Source organism: Girardinichthys multiradiatus, chromosome 20 (assembly GCF_021462225.1).
Source record: "Girardinichthys multiradiatus isolate DD_20200921_A chromosome 20, DD_fGirMul_XY1, whole genome shotgun sequence".
Lineage (NCBI taxonomy): Eukaryota > Metazoa > Chordata > Actinopteri > Cyprinodontiformes > Goodeidae > Girardinichthys > Girardinichthys multiradiatus.
Window position 1 is genome coordinate 49,930,843 of NC_061812.1, and position 16,013 is coordinate 49,946,855.

General features: G+C 43.4%; 1 protein-coding gene across 3 annotated transcripts in view; it reads left to right on the plus strand.

The window, feature by feature from the left end:
- The window catches only part of iqsec1b (IQ motif and Sec7 domain ArfGEF 1b), a 327,598-nt gene that overhangs the window by 85,531 nt on the left and 226,054 nt on the right, over positions 1 to 16,013 (plus strand). For 2 of the 3 annotated variants that reach the window (XM_047347008.1, XM_047347014.1), the window contains exon 2: positions 2,028 to 2,135. The exons of the other annotated variant lie outside the window; for it this stretch is intronic. In XM_047347008.1, the coding sequence (XP_047202964.1) occupies positions 2,028 to 2,135 (108 nt within the window). The remainder of the gene's footprint in view (positions 1 to 2,027; positions 2,136 to 16,013) is intronic. 3 annotated transcript variants of the gene reach the window in all.

Below are 16,013 nucleotides of genomic sequence, written 5' to 3' on the forward strand. Positions count from 1 at the left end.
TGGCCATCTTTGCCTGTGTGCCTGTTTGGTCTGTGCTACGTCTTGATTTGTATATCTATATGCATACATATATTGCAAGTGAACTCCTTATGAGAAAAACATTGAAGCGGTACAAAAAATAACTGAGGCCATTGCACGATATTTGACTAAGGACACGATGCACATGACTGCAGTTAGCCGGGAGGGCTTCATCGGTCTGATAAACACATTGGACCAGGGATACCACATCCCATCACGGCATTACTTTTTCCAGTTCGAAATTCCAAACTGAGCCAAGCTGAATACAACGAAAGTACTACACACCTTTGATCAAGTCGCACAACAGAAAATAAACATCTTTATGAGGCTAACAGCGCCATCTACCACCAAATCCACACCGCTCCTGAATTCTTTAGCAACATGACAGAAGTTAGCTGTTTCTTCCAGCTCCTTCTGAGAACCAGGCAGCCATAATGAGACTCAGCAGCTGCTTTTTAGAGGCCTGACCTCAGTCAATAGGAGAGAAGCTGAGGTGGTGACACTGTTTCAAAGACCGCCCCCGGTGTCTCAGTCCCACACTGTTTGTGTTTTTCCAAGAGCATGTTGAGGAGGAAAAGACAATACAGAGACAGAGTAATGTAAAAAAAAATGGAAGACTGAAATAAATGGGCTCAGGGAAATCCATTGGGTAAAAAAAACAGGCTCAGTAAGAAGTAAAGAAATTCACTTGTATTAAAAAAAGGAAAAATATATGATTTGAAAATGTGTGGTTTAAATAAAAATAGTGTATTAAAATAGAAATATATATATTTCCATCTGATTAATTGATAATTTATTGAATAAAATCTATGTTTTTTGTTGTGCACTAGTTTATAGCTATAGTTCTAGCAACATTTTGACCCAGTAATTATTTTATTGAGTATTTTTTTTATTTCTGCATTTATTCTTAATTATGGCAGGATTGGTCCTCCATACCGCTCTACCTATTTTTGACAAAGTCATATTCTTTTACTCACTGATCTGTGCACCACTAAGTCATTGTACTGTCAGCAAGCGTGAGCTACCAAGCTAGTAACTAAGCAGCTATTAACTATAATGTTAATAGCAGCACAGCGCTACACTGATGGCTGGAGGCAGAGCTTCAGTTGCCATAGCTCCAGCAGTCTGCGAATCAGTGGAAACATAACTGGTACCATGCTGAGTAGAAACCAAGTGGAACGGAGGCATGCTGCCTAAAATGAACCAGTGGAAAAGTGGCATTAGTAACCCTCATTCAAGGACCCTGCACAGCTTCGCTTCTTCTTTGTCATTTTCTGGCGGTTGGCATACAACAATGAGGTTCATTTCCGCCACCAGCTGGCCTGGAATGTGGAGCAGAATGTTGCGGACCCACATTGCTGCCTGTCGTGCCTGTTCAAAAGTTAGACGTGGCAGCCGGCAAGAATAAAATGTCTGTATCTACATAGTAAATATAAATTGCTTATGGTCCGGACAAAAGGCTTTCAAGGTCCTGATTTAGACAGGAGTTTGGGCTTTGGGGACCTCTGGTCTAGATGATAGAAAGTTAATTGTCTATGGTCTCTACAATGGCTTGCCTTTTCTGTCCATGTCTGCTGTTCTGCTACCTCTGTCTTAATCTCAAATAGCAGAAACAATGGTACATTCTGAAGAGGTCTTACCTCCTGGCTCCACATCTCCTCCTGCTTGCTGCTTCCTAACTGCTCTCCCCACTAAGCTGTTGTGCTGACTCAGCCTCTAGTGATAATGCATATATGAAAGCTCCTACTCATGATTTGAAGGCGTTAAAATGCTGCAGACAGCAGATTGAAGTAATCTTTCTTTCTGTCAGCTGTGACTCTGTTAAGTGGGAGTTACTGCACTGCCCTTGTTGAGGATAGACCTCACCACGGCTCATGCATGACCATGTCACCGCCCATGCATTACATGCTGAGTGACTGTGAATGCAGTAATGCTGCTGTGTTTCTGTGGTCCTAATGAAATGTACATTATGATGTGCCTGAAAGTGCTTTTCTCTTTTTTGTTACAAGGCGACACGCCTCATTGCCTGCACAAGTCTCTGAGATCCACCAAAACCTTTTTGCCCCCCTGTGTAGAAGAAGTTACCCCTGCCGGAGATGGAAGTCTGCATCCTTCGGGTAAATTAAAGACTTTTTTTATTTATTGGGGAAAGACTGTCCCAGCCAGGTTCCTGGCAGTGTCTATCAGTTTTAATTTTAGTTCTAGTTTACAACCTTTTCATGCTACTGCTACTCTGTTGTCAAATTAAAACCACTAACTTCTATGTGTTTTATTGGGATTTTGTGTTATAGATTAACACACAACAGTGCGTAAATGTAAAATAGAAGGAAAATGGTCTGTGTTATTTTCAAAGAAAAAGCAGAAAACAGTAGCAAGCATTTTATTCATCCCTCTTTACATCTGTACTCGACTCTCTTCAGAAGACATCTGATTTGTAAATTGAGTACAGCTGTGTGTAATGTAATCTCAGTAAAAATGCAGCTGTTCTGTTTCTGGCCTCACATGTTTATGTTGTTGGGGATTAGAGAACGAACGGCCTCATGAAGACCAAGGAACACAGCAGAACATTGTGGAGAAGTTTAGAGCAGGATTAGGTTCTACAACAACATCCCTCATACTCGTACTTGTCGTCTTCCGCTTATCTGGGATGGAGTCGCGGGCGCAGCAGACTCAGCAGACACGCCCAGACATCCCTCTCCCCAGACACCTCCTCCAGCTCCTCCGGGGGGAGCCCGAGGCGTTCCCACGCCAGCCGAGAGACATAGTCCCTCCCGCGTGTCCTGGGCCGTCCCCTGGGCCTCCTCCCGATGGGATGTGCCTGGAACACCTCCCGAGGAAAGCGTCCAGGAGGCATCCTGTATAGATGCTCGAGCCACCTCAACTGGCTCCTCTCGATGTGGAGGAGCAGCGGCTATACTCCAAGCCCCTCCTGGATGGCCAAGCTCCTCACCCTATCTCTAATGGAGTAATAGAGGGGGTCAGCAGGACCACGTCATCTGCAAAAATAAGAAACAAATTCCTCTGGTCCCCATACCAGACCCCCTCCAGCCCTTGGCTGCGCCTAGAAATCCTGTCCATAAAGGTTATGAACAGGACCGGTGAGAAAGAGCAGCCCTGCCGGAGTCCAACATGCACCGGGAACAGGTCCGACTTAGTGCCGGCAATGCAAACCAAACTCCTGCTCCGCTTGTACAGAGATCGGATGGCCCTTAATAAAGGGCCCCCGACTCCATACTCCTGGAGCACCCCGCACAGGGCATCACGAGGGACACAGTCAAATTCTTTCTCCAGGTCCACAAAACACATGTAGACCAGTTGGGCAAACTTCCACGAACCCTTGAGTACCCTGTAGAGGGTATAGAGCTGGTCCAGTGTTCCACGGCCGGGACGAAAACCACACTGCTCCTCCTGAAGCCGAGGTTCGACTATCGGCCGGACTCTCCTCTCCAATACAAAATACTGTGTTGAGGAAAACAAACAATACGTACCACCCTAAATATACTTACCCCACCATGAATCACATTATGCTGTGGGGACGCGTTTCTTCAGCAGGAACACAGAGGCTGGTCAGAGTTGATGGGAATATAGATGGAGCTAAATCCAGGACGAAAACCTGTTAGAGGCTGCAGAATACTTTTAACTGTGGCAGAAGTTCCACTTTGACCATTCAAAGTCTAGACCATAATCCAATTAATGATCTGAGGCAAGACTTGAAAATTCAGACGTTCTTCATCCAGTCTGAGCTGTTAAGCAGAAATGCATTTAATTTTACAATTTAAACATTTATTATGCACTACTTTCTGTCGATCTATGACGTTGCCTGCAGCTGTACGGCTGTATGCTCTGTGGGTACCTTGCTTTGATTTTCTTACCAAAATGGTCTTTTGTGTCAAAATGTCCTGTACATCAACTGTGTGCGTCTGTAAGTGTGGGCGCACGTGCGTCCTAAACTAAAATTTCATTGGTTAGTTTACATTTGTTTTCTGACTGGTGCCGCCTCGTCTTCCCAATGTACATACAATAGTAAAGGTTCTTCTGACTATGCCAGTGTCCACTGCCTCAGTAGAGCGGACCTTCAGCATGCTGAGGTGCCTTGTCAGACACCAGGCTCACTGCTCTGGCCCTGATGAACATTCACCCCAAAATCAACATCGGCAGCGAGGAGGTTCGCTGGTAGTTTGATGCGACAGGCAGGAGAGTTAATTCTCAATAAAAAGTTGTGGTTTTCCGTTCTTTTTTTCTTCCTTTTTTTATTATTTAGTGTAATTAGAAACCAATATGCTATCTAGGCTTATATATGTTTGTGTGTGTGTGTGCGTCACATTGCATACGTTTGGTCATGAATGGGTCACATATGACATGCGGGTTGAGCACCTGTGGCACGTTTGTGTGGCTCAGGACCTGACAGTCAGGTGTGTGGTGCACTGTTACTGGTTTTGTGTGCCATGCACACTACGCGCAGGTGGCCTGTATTTGTGTGGGTCAGGTGTGATGTTTGGTTTAGTGCACCACGCGCATGATGTGCATCAGGGTTGTAGTTGTGTTCGTGTGGGTGAGGTGCGGTGATGGTTTTGTGCATACCATCCGATAAAATCCTGCAGGCACACCTGGTCTATCACATATAATCCCCCCAAAATACAGTGAAGATGACAAAATGTGAAACCATGTATGAATACTGTTGTAAGGGACTGTATCTCTTCCTGTTCTGTTGTGAAGTGTTTCTGTCTGTCTTTTTCTTTCCTTTTTGCTTATTTCACTCAGGTTGATATGTGACCTCAAAATGGAATCAGAGTAAATGAACTGGATTTAATACAAAGCCGCCAAGTTATGGCTATAATGGCAAGGGCTTGTCTTTGAATAAAGAAGGCGAGTATCTTCCTCCTGACATCCCTCTGTAGTTGGAAGTAGTGGTTTAAAGAGAAGTGAGGAAAAAAAACTTGAGCTTCAGTTCAGCTTTGCTGCATTCTCAGACCTGCGGTATAGAAACGTCTTGTTCTGGAGTCATATTTTCTGTGGATGCTCCTTGGAGTTTATTACTGTTGCTCAGCAAAGACCTGGGAGCTGTTCTGAAAAATCCTGAACAGTGAGCAGTGGGACATAGGCTTCAAAGTTACATGGCAGTTTCAAAGGGTTTTTATTTTGGACTTTATATATCTATAGAGCATCTAACACAGAGCGTGAGTGTGGTTCCTAAGGCCGTTTTGTGGGGTGGAGGTAGCAGTGATGGTTAGATGGTTATTCCAGCCTATCCCTGTGGACTGTAGAAGTGAAATGGTGGAAGCCCTAATGAGTCATGTTTGCTCAACATGTTTATTGACTCTAATTACCTGTGTAGAAGAGGGAACAAAGACTGTGCAACCACTTGTGATTATTGTGAGCTCTTGAACTGTCTTCCTCTATTAGCAAGTATTTACTACAGAACAAGAACAACTATCAGCTAGAATCAGTCTGAGAACTGTGGTCTGAATTAAGTAGGTGTCGGGCTGATACAAAAAGGTATGTAGACTGGATAATTAAGCCAACAGCATGAATCTGGACAGAGAGACAGGCGGGCATTACAGGTCGGTTAGCCTTTACAGCCGTCCCATGTCACATAGGGTTGGAATGAAAGAAAAGTTTGAGGGTACTTCTGACAGAGATGATCCGATCTTATCCCAGGTATCAGCTTGAGTTCTGATCAAGGCTTTTTTTTTTGCTACACTAGTGGCCTTTTATTGTTTCCAGTATTTATCTTTTTTTTTCTTTTTTGACAGTAGCTAGACAGGAAATGGGGGCGAATAGAGAGGGGAAGTCGCTGGGGCCGGGACTCGAACCCAGGACAGCCACGTCAAGGACTAAACCCTCCGTATATGGGTCGCGCGCTTAACCCCGCTACACCCTCGTCTGACCATATTTTGTACAGTAATAGCCTATTTTCTTGTGCACAGCTCCAGTCTCACAGCAGGGGTGGATGAGGATGTTAATGCTTATTATAAAACAGATTTCTCCTAACTGTAGTGGAGATACTTCTGCCTGATGCCTGCCTTGGCTTGTTTGCTGGTAAGAAGCTCGTGTCTGGACCCATCCCACTGACAGAGCATAGAGGAGGCTGCAGAACACTTCTGAACAGTTCTTCTTCTTTATCAAGGAAAAACAAGTACAGCTTGTCTGGCAACTTGTTAACCTGTAATAACTTATGCTGTCCTGGAGGTTGTAAATCACACAATTATATCTTCTATTGAGCCACTTTATATAACAGAAACACATAATACTACTCTCTACTGCCCTTCCTTGCCCAAAAGGGGAAAGGCTGCGCCTGTAACACTACCCCCACTCTGGATGATGGATAAACACATCTAACGTTACTCCAGCACAAATATTCTTGATGGAGAAGATACCTGTGAAAGAAGTGGTTAGGCAAATACTATGTGGTTAAACTAAACGTTTTCTGATAACAGCACTGTTTAGGCACAAATTACAAAACCTATATACAAAACCTATAGAAATGCAGGATAGATAGATAGATAGATAGATAGATAGATAGATAGATAGATAGATAGATAGATAGATAGATAGATAGATAGATAGATAGATAGATAGATAGATAGATAGATAGATAGATAGATAGATAGATAGATAGATAGATAGATAGATAGATAGATAGATAGATAGATAGATAGATAGATAGATAGATAGATAGATAGATAGATAGATAGATAGATAGATGTTTTTTTGGTACAGAAACACATTCTGACCTTCTCTCTTTGTTTTGTTTTACCATTGGCCAAACTGGGCAGCAATCCACCACAACTGCCCCATTGACCAAATCAGTCAGGAGATCTGTGTCTCCTTTGAGGTCCAAAGTCCATATCTGAATAATCCTCATCAACAGCTGGTGGCAGCATCGCCACCATTGCTCTCACCAGCTACAACCGTGGAGATGTCTTGAAAAACCCAGCTATTGTCCAGTGGGGTCCTGGCATGGTGATGGTGGAGCTTGCCATGCTGATCCACCTTGGCCTTCGACCTTAGATGGAAGCATCTCGTGGACTGGTGGGCTGGGGCTGTTGGCGCTGTCTGGGGGGGTTGGGCGGGCTTGGAAGTGTGCTGCTCTGCTGGCTGTCTTGTCCGAGGGGGGATCGGGGCGGTGGGCTGGGGCTTGGCGTGGAGGGGCTGCGGCCTGTGGGGTGGAGGGGTTGTGTCCACTTCTAGGGCGTGGGGTCACTGGCGTTTGGATCAGCCGGGCGGCGATGGTGGAGCTGAGCTGGATAGTGTTTCTCCCTGGGCGGTCGTTGCAGTGGCAGTGATGTAGTGTTTTTTTGTTGCTGAGGGGGGCGTGGTGGGGTCACTGGCCCTGGGTGCCTGCCGCTGGCCGGGGACCTCTTGGTGGATGAGTTTGTCCCGTCATGGTGCGGGGTCGGGGGTCCGGTTGTGGGTGCGGTGCTGGGTGGGGTCTACCCTGTTGCGCCAGTGGGCAGGGGTGGCATTGCGCGGGGCCCTTACCTTGCCATTGCGGTGCGCTGTGTGGTGGGGGAGCGGGGTGCAGCGGGGGTTCTTAGAGCAGGGCTGTGTGTGGAGCTTGCGCTGTGTGGAGCTTGCGCTGTGTGGGTGTGGCTTCATCGGCTTCTCGGCCACACAGTTCACCTGTGGGGGTGTGCCCCTGTGGGGGTGGAGATTTGTGCCGTTTGGGTTCGGGGGATGTGTTCGATATCGGTGTCCTTGTTGGGGGTGGCCCTGTCGGGAGGTTCTTGTTGGGGTTCACTGGGGATGTGACACTCATGGGGTTGGGATCGGAGCTCGTTGGGGGATCGGGACTGCTCCGCCCTGGGGCGGCTCCGGTTGGCGGGTTGCTTTGGGCCATGTAGACCCCTCTTTTGTACATAGCCCCCTCTCCGGAGGTGGATGGGGGTTGTTGGGGACTGGGTTCGGGGCGTTGGGGCGGGAACCGGGCAGGGGTCGCCCGGGTCTGGGCAGTACCGGCGCTGTCTGCCTGCCTCTGCCCCAGGAGGGAAGGGGACCACCTCCTGGATCCGGGGGCTGGACCCAGCGCCTGGACCCGGGAGTATAGACTATGCATGGGGAGTGTGAGTGAGTGTATGACGTCCATTGTTGTTTATCCTTACGTTGGGTGTGAGTGATTTTATGTGTATGCATGAGGGTGGGAGTGGGTGATTGTGACTGTGTGTGCCTGTTTTTTTTTTGGGTTTTTTTGCGACAGGTTGAGTCTTGGACTGCTCCCTCCCTCTCCTGGATCAGCTTCCTCCCCGCCACACCGCCTGCCGGTGGTTGGAGTCTCTGCCCGCTGGTATACTTGTGGTTCTCGGTGTCCGGGGCCGGGTGCTTTGGTGTGTGCTGGCTCACTCCCGGTGGCTGCTTGCCGGGGCCTGGCCCCCTGGGTTCTGTCGGGCCTCTGCTTGGGGGGTGTTGTGTCCCGGGGTCTTAGGCCTCTGGGTCCATGGCTGGATCTGCTCGGGCGTGGACGGCTGCCGGCAGGGCCTGTGGGCTCGTCTCTGCGGCTCCCTGGGGCTTCTGCACTGTTGCTGCTAGGTGGTTCCCCTGGGACTCTCCACTGCTCTTCTCTGGGGGGGTTGCGGTAGTCCCGGCTGTGGTTCTCCTGGGGTTCCTGTGCTTTGGGGGGCCTTTGGATGTCTGTGGCTCGGATCTCCTCAGTGTCCGTCCAGGGACCACGGGACAGGTCGGTGGGTCCTCACACTCACTATTGCATATTTTTGTGGAGAAACCTTGTATACAAAAGCACGTCCACCACGTCCACACCCATACTCACAGGTGTTAAGCTTCAGGTGTTGACAGATACACAGATGTTCTATATTGGGCTGCACCTCTCACTAAGTACATTTTACATTCAGAATTACCGTGTACTATTTTGATAAAAAAAAAAAACAGCTGCAGGTGTATAAGCAAGCAGGGTGTAATCTTGTATTCTCTTCATCCTTTCTCTCCTCCACTCTTTCCTCCTTTTCTCCCCTTTCTCCCTTCTTTTTTCCTTTTTATTTCAGTCTCCGTGTCCGTAACAATTGAAATATTCCCAAAGAAGTTTATAATAAAGTTTCTTTTATAAATATCAAGCAGAGCCTTTAAAGCATTAGCTGTGATGCTCTGCTTGTGAAAGTAAATCTGTTGGGCAATTTCTTGGCAGTCAGACAACAATTCTGAGCAATACTCTGCTGGACAGGACACGGTAAACATAAAAAAAAAAAAAAGATGGAAGCATCACAGTCCACTCCCAGGGAATCACTCCACTGTGGTGGCCAGAAACTGTGGAAAGTGGCATTGAAGTGCTCCACGTGGCTGTTGTCTTGTGGGCATAAAAAGGAGTATTTTCAATGTTTAACTGCTTTCACGTGCTCTTGAAATCAGCAGAGTCAAAATTTGTCCCTCTGCCATGCCTTGGTAGTACAGCCGGCAGCCGGTGCAGGTAGGATTCTTGAATTTCCAACTAACTGATCACCACTCTGATTTCTTTGTGCTTCTTTAATTTACTGTATTTAGCACAGTTATGTCTAAATAAGGTGGAACCTAATGTTATATCGGTACATGTTCATGAGGATGCACCTTAAACTGACAGTGTCAGCATGGTCTCCAGAAGCTCTAGGTGTGGATTCTGTTTGGGACATCAGCCTCCCGGTAGGACTGGGAACTGGACCTCACATATTCACACCACATGGCCTGCATCCGGTTTTATCACTCATGAGTCCTTTTTCAGCTGATGGAAAGTTAATTAACTGCCTTTTTGAGGCAGTGATAGGCTGGCCACGGAAAGCCAGCCCATTAGCCACCCTTTAACAGTGAAGAATTACAGCTCAGTTCCTGCTTTCAAACATTGGTGACTTTTGCCAGGAGGAACAACTAAAGTTTGATCTTCTACAAAAAGCTAAATCTGAGACATTGAGAGCACAACACTGAGATGGAGAGGATATCAACCGGCAAGAATGCTGTAATTGAGCTCATAGAAACAAACCCACTAGTGAGAATCAAGGTGCTGATTAGTTTCTCTTTAAGAACACAAACAGAACTGTCAACTTTTCATCAGTTCTACTTCGGGTGGGGAAATAATGAGGATCCAGCTGCAACAGAGCAGTCTTGCTCTTATATCCTGGTAATATTGACTATTACAACTGCAATCAATAATCCAATCAATAAGATCAAACATACAACATAATTTAAATATGAGTGAACAGGATAAAATGCATCTGTTGTTGGTGGAGCCAGAGATCCTGATCCCGACCCAGCTGAGCGAGCTCTGAAAGCTGACATGCCTTAAAGGAAAATCTTCTGGCAGGAGCAGACCTGAATGCTTCGAGCCATCTCACACTTATAATCTTCCCTAAACTGAGTAAAAATGAAAAAAAAAACTTTGGCTTTTGGAAGCAGTCATAAAAATGTAGACGAAAACTTGTTTTTAGGATAAAGGAAGGAGAAGATTTAGCTACTGACTCAGCTCCTAGAATGTTCCAAGGAACTCCGTTTCTACAGACTGATTCCTTTGTTCAGTTTCTTAAACATTTTACATGATTTACTTTAAATACAATTTACATGTGTCAGACATGGTTCACAGTAAAATGGTCACAGATGAAATACCACATTACTAAAAGAACTCCTCCCCTTAAACACTACACCTCCCATGCTGCAGCTCAGTTATGTAATAGGTAGTTGAATATAGGTTATTCATATTATTACTTACTGTAAAAAAAAATACAAAATGAAACAGACAGCAGGAAAAAGTAAAGAAAAACTCTTTATGTCTATCACTTTTATTTAAACATGTTTTAATATTATATGTTACTTCGATTTTACATTTTATTTTCCCTTAGCATGGAAACACATTGTGATTCTGCACTGTTTTCTAGGTAAAACAGAAGAAAACATCATTTAATCCATTTACTATGGAAATATAAAAACAATGCAGATGGATATTTGCATTCTGTAATGACTGTACCATATAATGTGCTGCCAGAAATCAGTCAATCAATCAATAAAGAGAGTATGTAATGAGTTCCAGACTGGCAGCCTGACTGCATGCCGACTTTACACTGATGCAATGTAGCATTGCAGCCAGATGAACACGGTCCAAATCTGTATGTAAATGTTGGATTCATTTACATTGTTTCCATCTTTAGCAACTTCTACAATGCCTCTGATCATAGAAAGAAAGAGAAGAGCTGAATTTTCCTTATGTAGAATCGAAACAAAGATGAAAGGAATCACTGTAAAACTGTAAAATTACCAACTGAAAGTATAAGGTGCTACATGTCTGTGCAGAGTCCCGCTGCTTTCTCCTAATTCTTCCATTTTCAGTTTTTTATTAGTTTTTGAATTACAGCCTTAAGCTTGAAGTGTTACACTGACGACACAATGACATTACGCTGGTGTGAAGGCTAAAAAATAGTCTGGATCCGTTCAAGATTTCCTCCAAAACCTAATGCTAGAGCTCTGTCCTGCAGCGTAGCGTAGATGTGAGCGTTTCTGTTCTAAATGTAAACCGTAGGAGAGAACTGATGAAATCCATTTTCTTTGTCCTGGAACTAGCACAGGTTTAACTTTGCCTTTACGAACACACAATGAATAGCTTGGTTTTTGGCAGATTTTTCTAGGGAACACTGAGATGTGTGTCTGTAAGCAGATAACATGACACCTCTTCACCAGAGATGCACCAGTCAATTGACTGGTAACCAGAATCGAACGATTTTCAGCCCTGACCAGTGACCGGCTCTAACTGAAAAATCTCAAAGGCAGAGAAACTTCACAGAGAAAACATGTCTCTACTGCGAGGAGTGGCAGCTGCTGCATGCTCCACCTTGCACTCACTGCTGTGTACAGCAACATGATGTGCACAGTCTGTTACTGCTGCTCACTCTGCTGCACCTCACAGATCTGCTGTTATGAACATTAGTGGTTAAACAGCATGCTTTACAAAAGCAACCCTGTCCGTAGATTTCATAAAAGTATTTTAAATACGAGGAAAGCAATATGAGTGAATTAATGACACATTTTAAAATAGGCGCTCTTGGCTGTGTGAGCAAATCTATGTGAACCTAATCAAAGTCATCTTCTCCATGCAGGTTTGCTTTTGGTTTCTGCAGACTTTGCACATATCATCTAACGGCTGTTTTCTTAACAGAAACAAATGACACACAGAGGAAGAGATCATATTTATATGTAAATACCGGCTGACTGAAAAAAACTAGCACATTCCTTCTGGTTGCCCATTTTTTGAATGTGTCTGTATCTGTAAAGGAAGGGAGCGTTGACCCACATTATGTCTCAGCTAGCAGATACAGAAAAAGCCACGGTTACTGCTCCAACCAGCTCACTACAGTTTACTACTGCCAAGATTTCATGTGAAAGAAAGCAGCAGAAAGTTAATCAGAGGTCAAACTAAATTAGGAATAACTAAAAAAGATATTAGCTGATTAAGCAAACAGCACTGGCCAAAATTAGCGGTCATGTGCCACTCTGAATTTCAAATATTAGTATCAATAAAAAAAACTCCAACTTTCATTTGAGTGAGTCTGCTGAATGATGTGTAACAATCATAAATAATGCAGAGAGATCTGCAACTTTTATTGCTTCACAATAAAACAATAATAGAATGTTATACTTTCTACCATTGTTACAGACTCTGCTGAGGCGTCAAATTCAGGAGCAATTCTGAACCAAATGCAATATGTTCTCAGTCATCAATTGTAGCAACACAGGTACGCTCAGTAGAAGGAAACAAGCGCACCCCAACTAAGCCTGTGACCTAGCATTTGCACACTGTCATTCTATTGGCTGATATGGTTTCTAGGAGGTGATACGACTTTAATCTGAGAGAGAGCAAAATGAATTTGCGAGCAGGGAAGAACCTTGAGAGCGCAGTTTTGATCCAAGCAGAGACCAAGTTTGCACGCATGGAGGATGAAGCAAGCAGGAGGAGAACTTATCTATGCAAGAAGCATTAGATCAGAGCGCAGAAACAAAGATTTCAGAGAGAACAGAGTATATTTGAAAGAAAGCAGAGGTTTTGAGTGCAAGCATTACTAGTTTTTAGTGCAAACATTACAAAGTTTGAGTACATGCAGAATTAAATCCTGTTCTTAAATTGAAAATATGTCCTCTTAATTTTTGGCAGTAAATTTCCCCAATATACCAACAAAGGAACGGGATGACTTGGTGCTGTCTTCTCTGAGCAGCAAGTAGAAGCAGGGCTTCGTTTGTCACGTGTCCGTGTCAAACTCAGGAACGACCAGCTTCTCCAATTTCGACAGAAAAAGGGAAAAATGATGGACCGTGCACAGTCAACCGGAATTAAACAAAAGAGGAAAAATGTGTCTCTTTTGGAAATCCTCTGTGGGTTTTTCTTGACTTGCTCTTGATTTGCTTGATTTCGTGATTTATAGATCGGTAAAGTAAATCTCCAGGTCTTCTTATTAAAAAATATTTTATATAAAAAATAATGGAAATATTAATTTAATTTATGTATTTATATTATTTTGATGCATAGTTATGTTGGAGTTCAAGGTGATACATTAATGTCAAATTTTAAAAAGGTTTTTATAAACGGTGAATCAAAATGTACATCACGCCCACATCTATAGCGCTGGCCTTGAGGTTGCGACCCCTGCGGTAAGCTAACCATGAATACATTCCAAAAAAGAAAAATCTCAGAAGAAAACAAAGAGTTTAATTCTGCATGGACAGATTTTGCTTTCACTGTCAACAACCCTGAAGATCAAAGTCATATCTTACAAGCCTGACAAAGGGAAGATCAGCATAGAGCTTCAGAAACAGAAGTCACATTAAATGGGTATAAACAGTAGCATTTAATTAGCCATCACTTAAAAAAAGATCGCTTAGACACGGTGTTGACGAGGTAGTTTTTTATCGTATGTTCAGGTGCTTCGCTTGAAACCCGAAGAGGATGAGAGCACACTGAAATGGACTTGTCAAAAATCCACTTTTATTTTATATTTACGTCATTAAACCAGCTAAGCTGCAACTACATTTTTTTAATTAAAGTGGGCTATGTTTTAGTCAAATTTTAACCAAATACGAGAAGGACTTAAAAAGGCCTGCGTAGTTCAGTGTTGAATTTATTTTTAAGTAGGCCTACAGACTCAAACTGCACTTCTGTTTATGAATTCTATTGTTGTAAAAGGTAAAATAATAAACAAATTTAACATTTTTAAAGTTTGTTAGCTGTGTTATGTTTTGCAGCTTCAGTCTATTTCTCTTTGTTGGATGAGGGAGCAACGTTGGCCTTTTGGTAATAAAGGTTGCCGACCCCTGACCTTACCCTAACCCTTACCAGCATATACCTTACCCTAAACCTAACCTAAACTCAATTCATACCTTAGTCCTAAACCTAACCCTAACCCACAAAACCCAATTCCCCTTGTGTGGACCAGGCAAAATGTCCACATAGTGCTGAATGTCCACACAATGTTGGTGTTCCATCAGGGATTGATCCACGCATTGTTATATGTGCACACACACTCTGAATAAAGCAGTCACTCACCAATCTTCTCAGCACCAAATATCAGCAGCATGAGCCAGGGGAAAATTCATCTTTTGATGCATGAGGCTGACTGTGAGTTGAAGTAAGCAATAGGCTGACTGACAGAAGATTTTTTTCTCCAGAACAAACAATTTAGGACTTAAGGGAGGTGATTATTTTGTTTTATCAAAGTAAGTTTTGTATATAAATGATTCAAAAGGCTAAGTCTCATGTAAGATTAGAGGGTTCTGTTGGGTAAGGTCTGATTTGTATGTCAATCAGAGGTTCTTAAAAGCCTGTTGCTTCAGTATGTACAGGTACATCTAAAAAAAATTTGAATATTGTGTAAAAGTACAATGTACAAAGTACAATGAAGTACAATGAAACTGTTTGGCATGTCTTAAAAACAGAGAAACATAAATTGTAAAGAAAAATATATTAAAACACATAGGGTTAGGGGATAGGTTAAAGAAGATGTAGCAGGAGTGGTACATTGAACAGATGTTGCAAATGCACCTTTTTATTTATATATGTGTATATTGTACATTGTAAATATGTATATTCTGTAATACAAAAACAAAACCAAAGAGCAAAGTGTACCGGAGTCAAATTCCTTGTTTGTATGTACAAACTTGGCAATAAAGCTGATTCTGATTCTGATTGAAATACAGGTACATCTAAAAAAATTCGAATATTGTGTGAAAGTGCAATACTTTTTGCCAGTCATTTCAGAAACTAAAACATTTTTTTTATCATTCATTCCACATAGAGTATAATATTTAACGACTTTATTCCTTATCATTTTGATGATCACGGCTTACAGATAAAGAAACCCAAAATTCAATGTGTCAGAAAATTAGAATATCACATTAGACTAATCACAAAAGAATGTTTTAAGCACAAAATCAATTTACTTTCATTTGAAAAGAGGACTTTGGACCATTGAGCAACAGTTCAATTCCTGTTTTCTTTAGCCTAGGTAAGACTCTTCTGACATAGTCTCTGGTTCAGGAGTGGCTTGACACGAGGAATGCAACATTTTTAGCCCAAATCTAGTATTGATCTGTGTGTAGCTCTTGATGCACTGACTCCAGTCCTCAGTCCATTCCATGTGAAGCTCCCCTAATTCTTGAATGAGTTTCGCTTCATAATCCTCTCATGGCACGGTTCTCCCTGTTGCAGCTTTCTCTACCACATGTCTTCCTTCCACTCAATTTTCTGTTAACATGCTTGAATACGGAACTCAGTGAACAACTAGCTTCTTCAGCTATTACCTTTTGTGGCTTACCCTCCTTGTGAAGGCCCTTGATGACTGTCTTCTGGACATCTGTCCAGTCTGCACTTATTGTGCAGTGGAGAAACAATTCCAACTCCTGACTCACGAGGGGGGGGGGTCTCTTCATCTGAGTGTTGGAGACACAAAAGCCACAGGTCTAATGGCATGATTGTTAACCATAATAAGCAAGATAAGAAAGATCACTGGCAGCTAGAAGCCATAGAGAGCCGATCCTCTTACTCA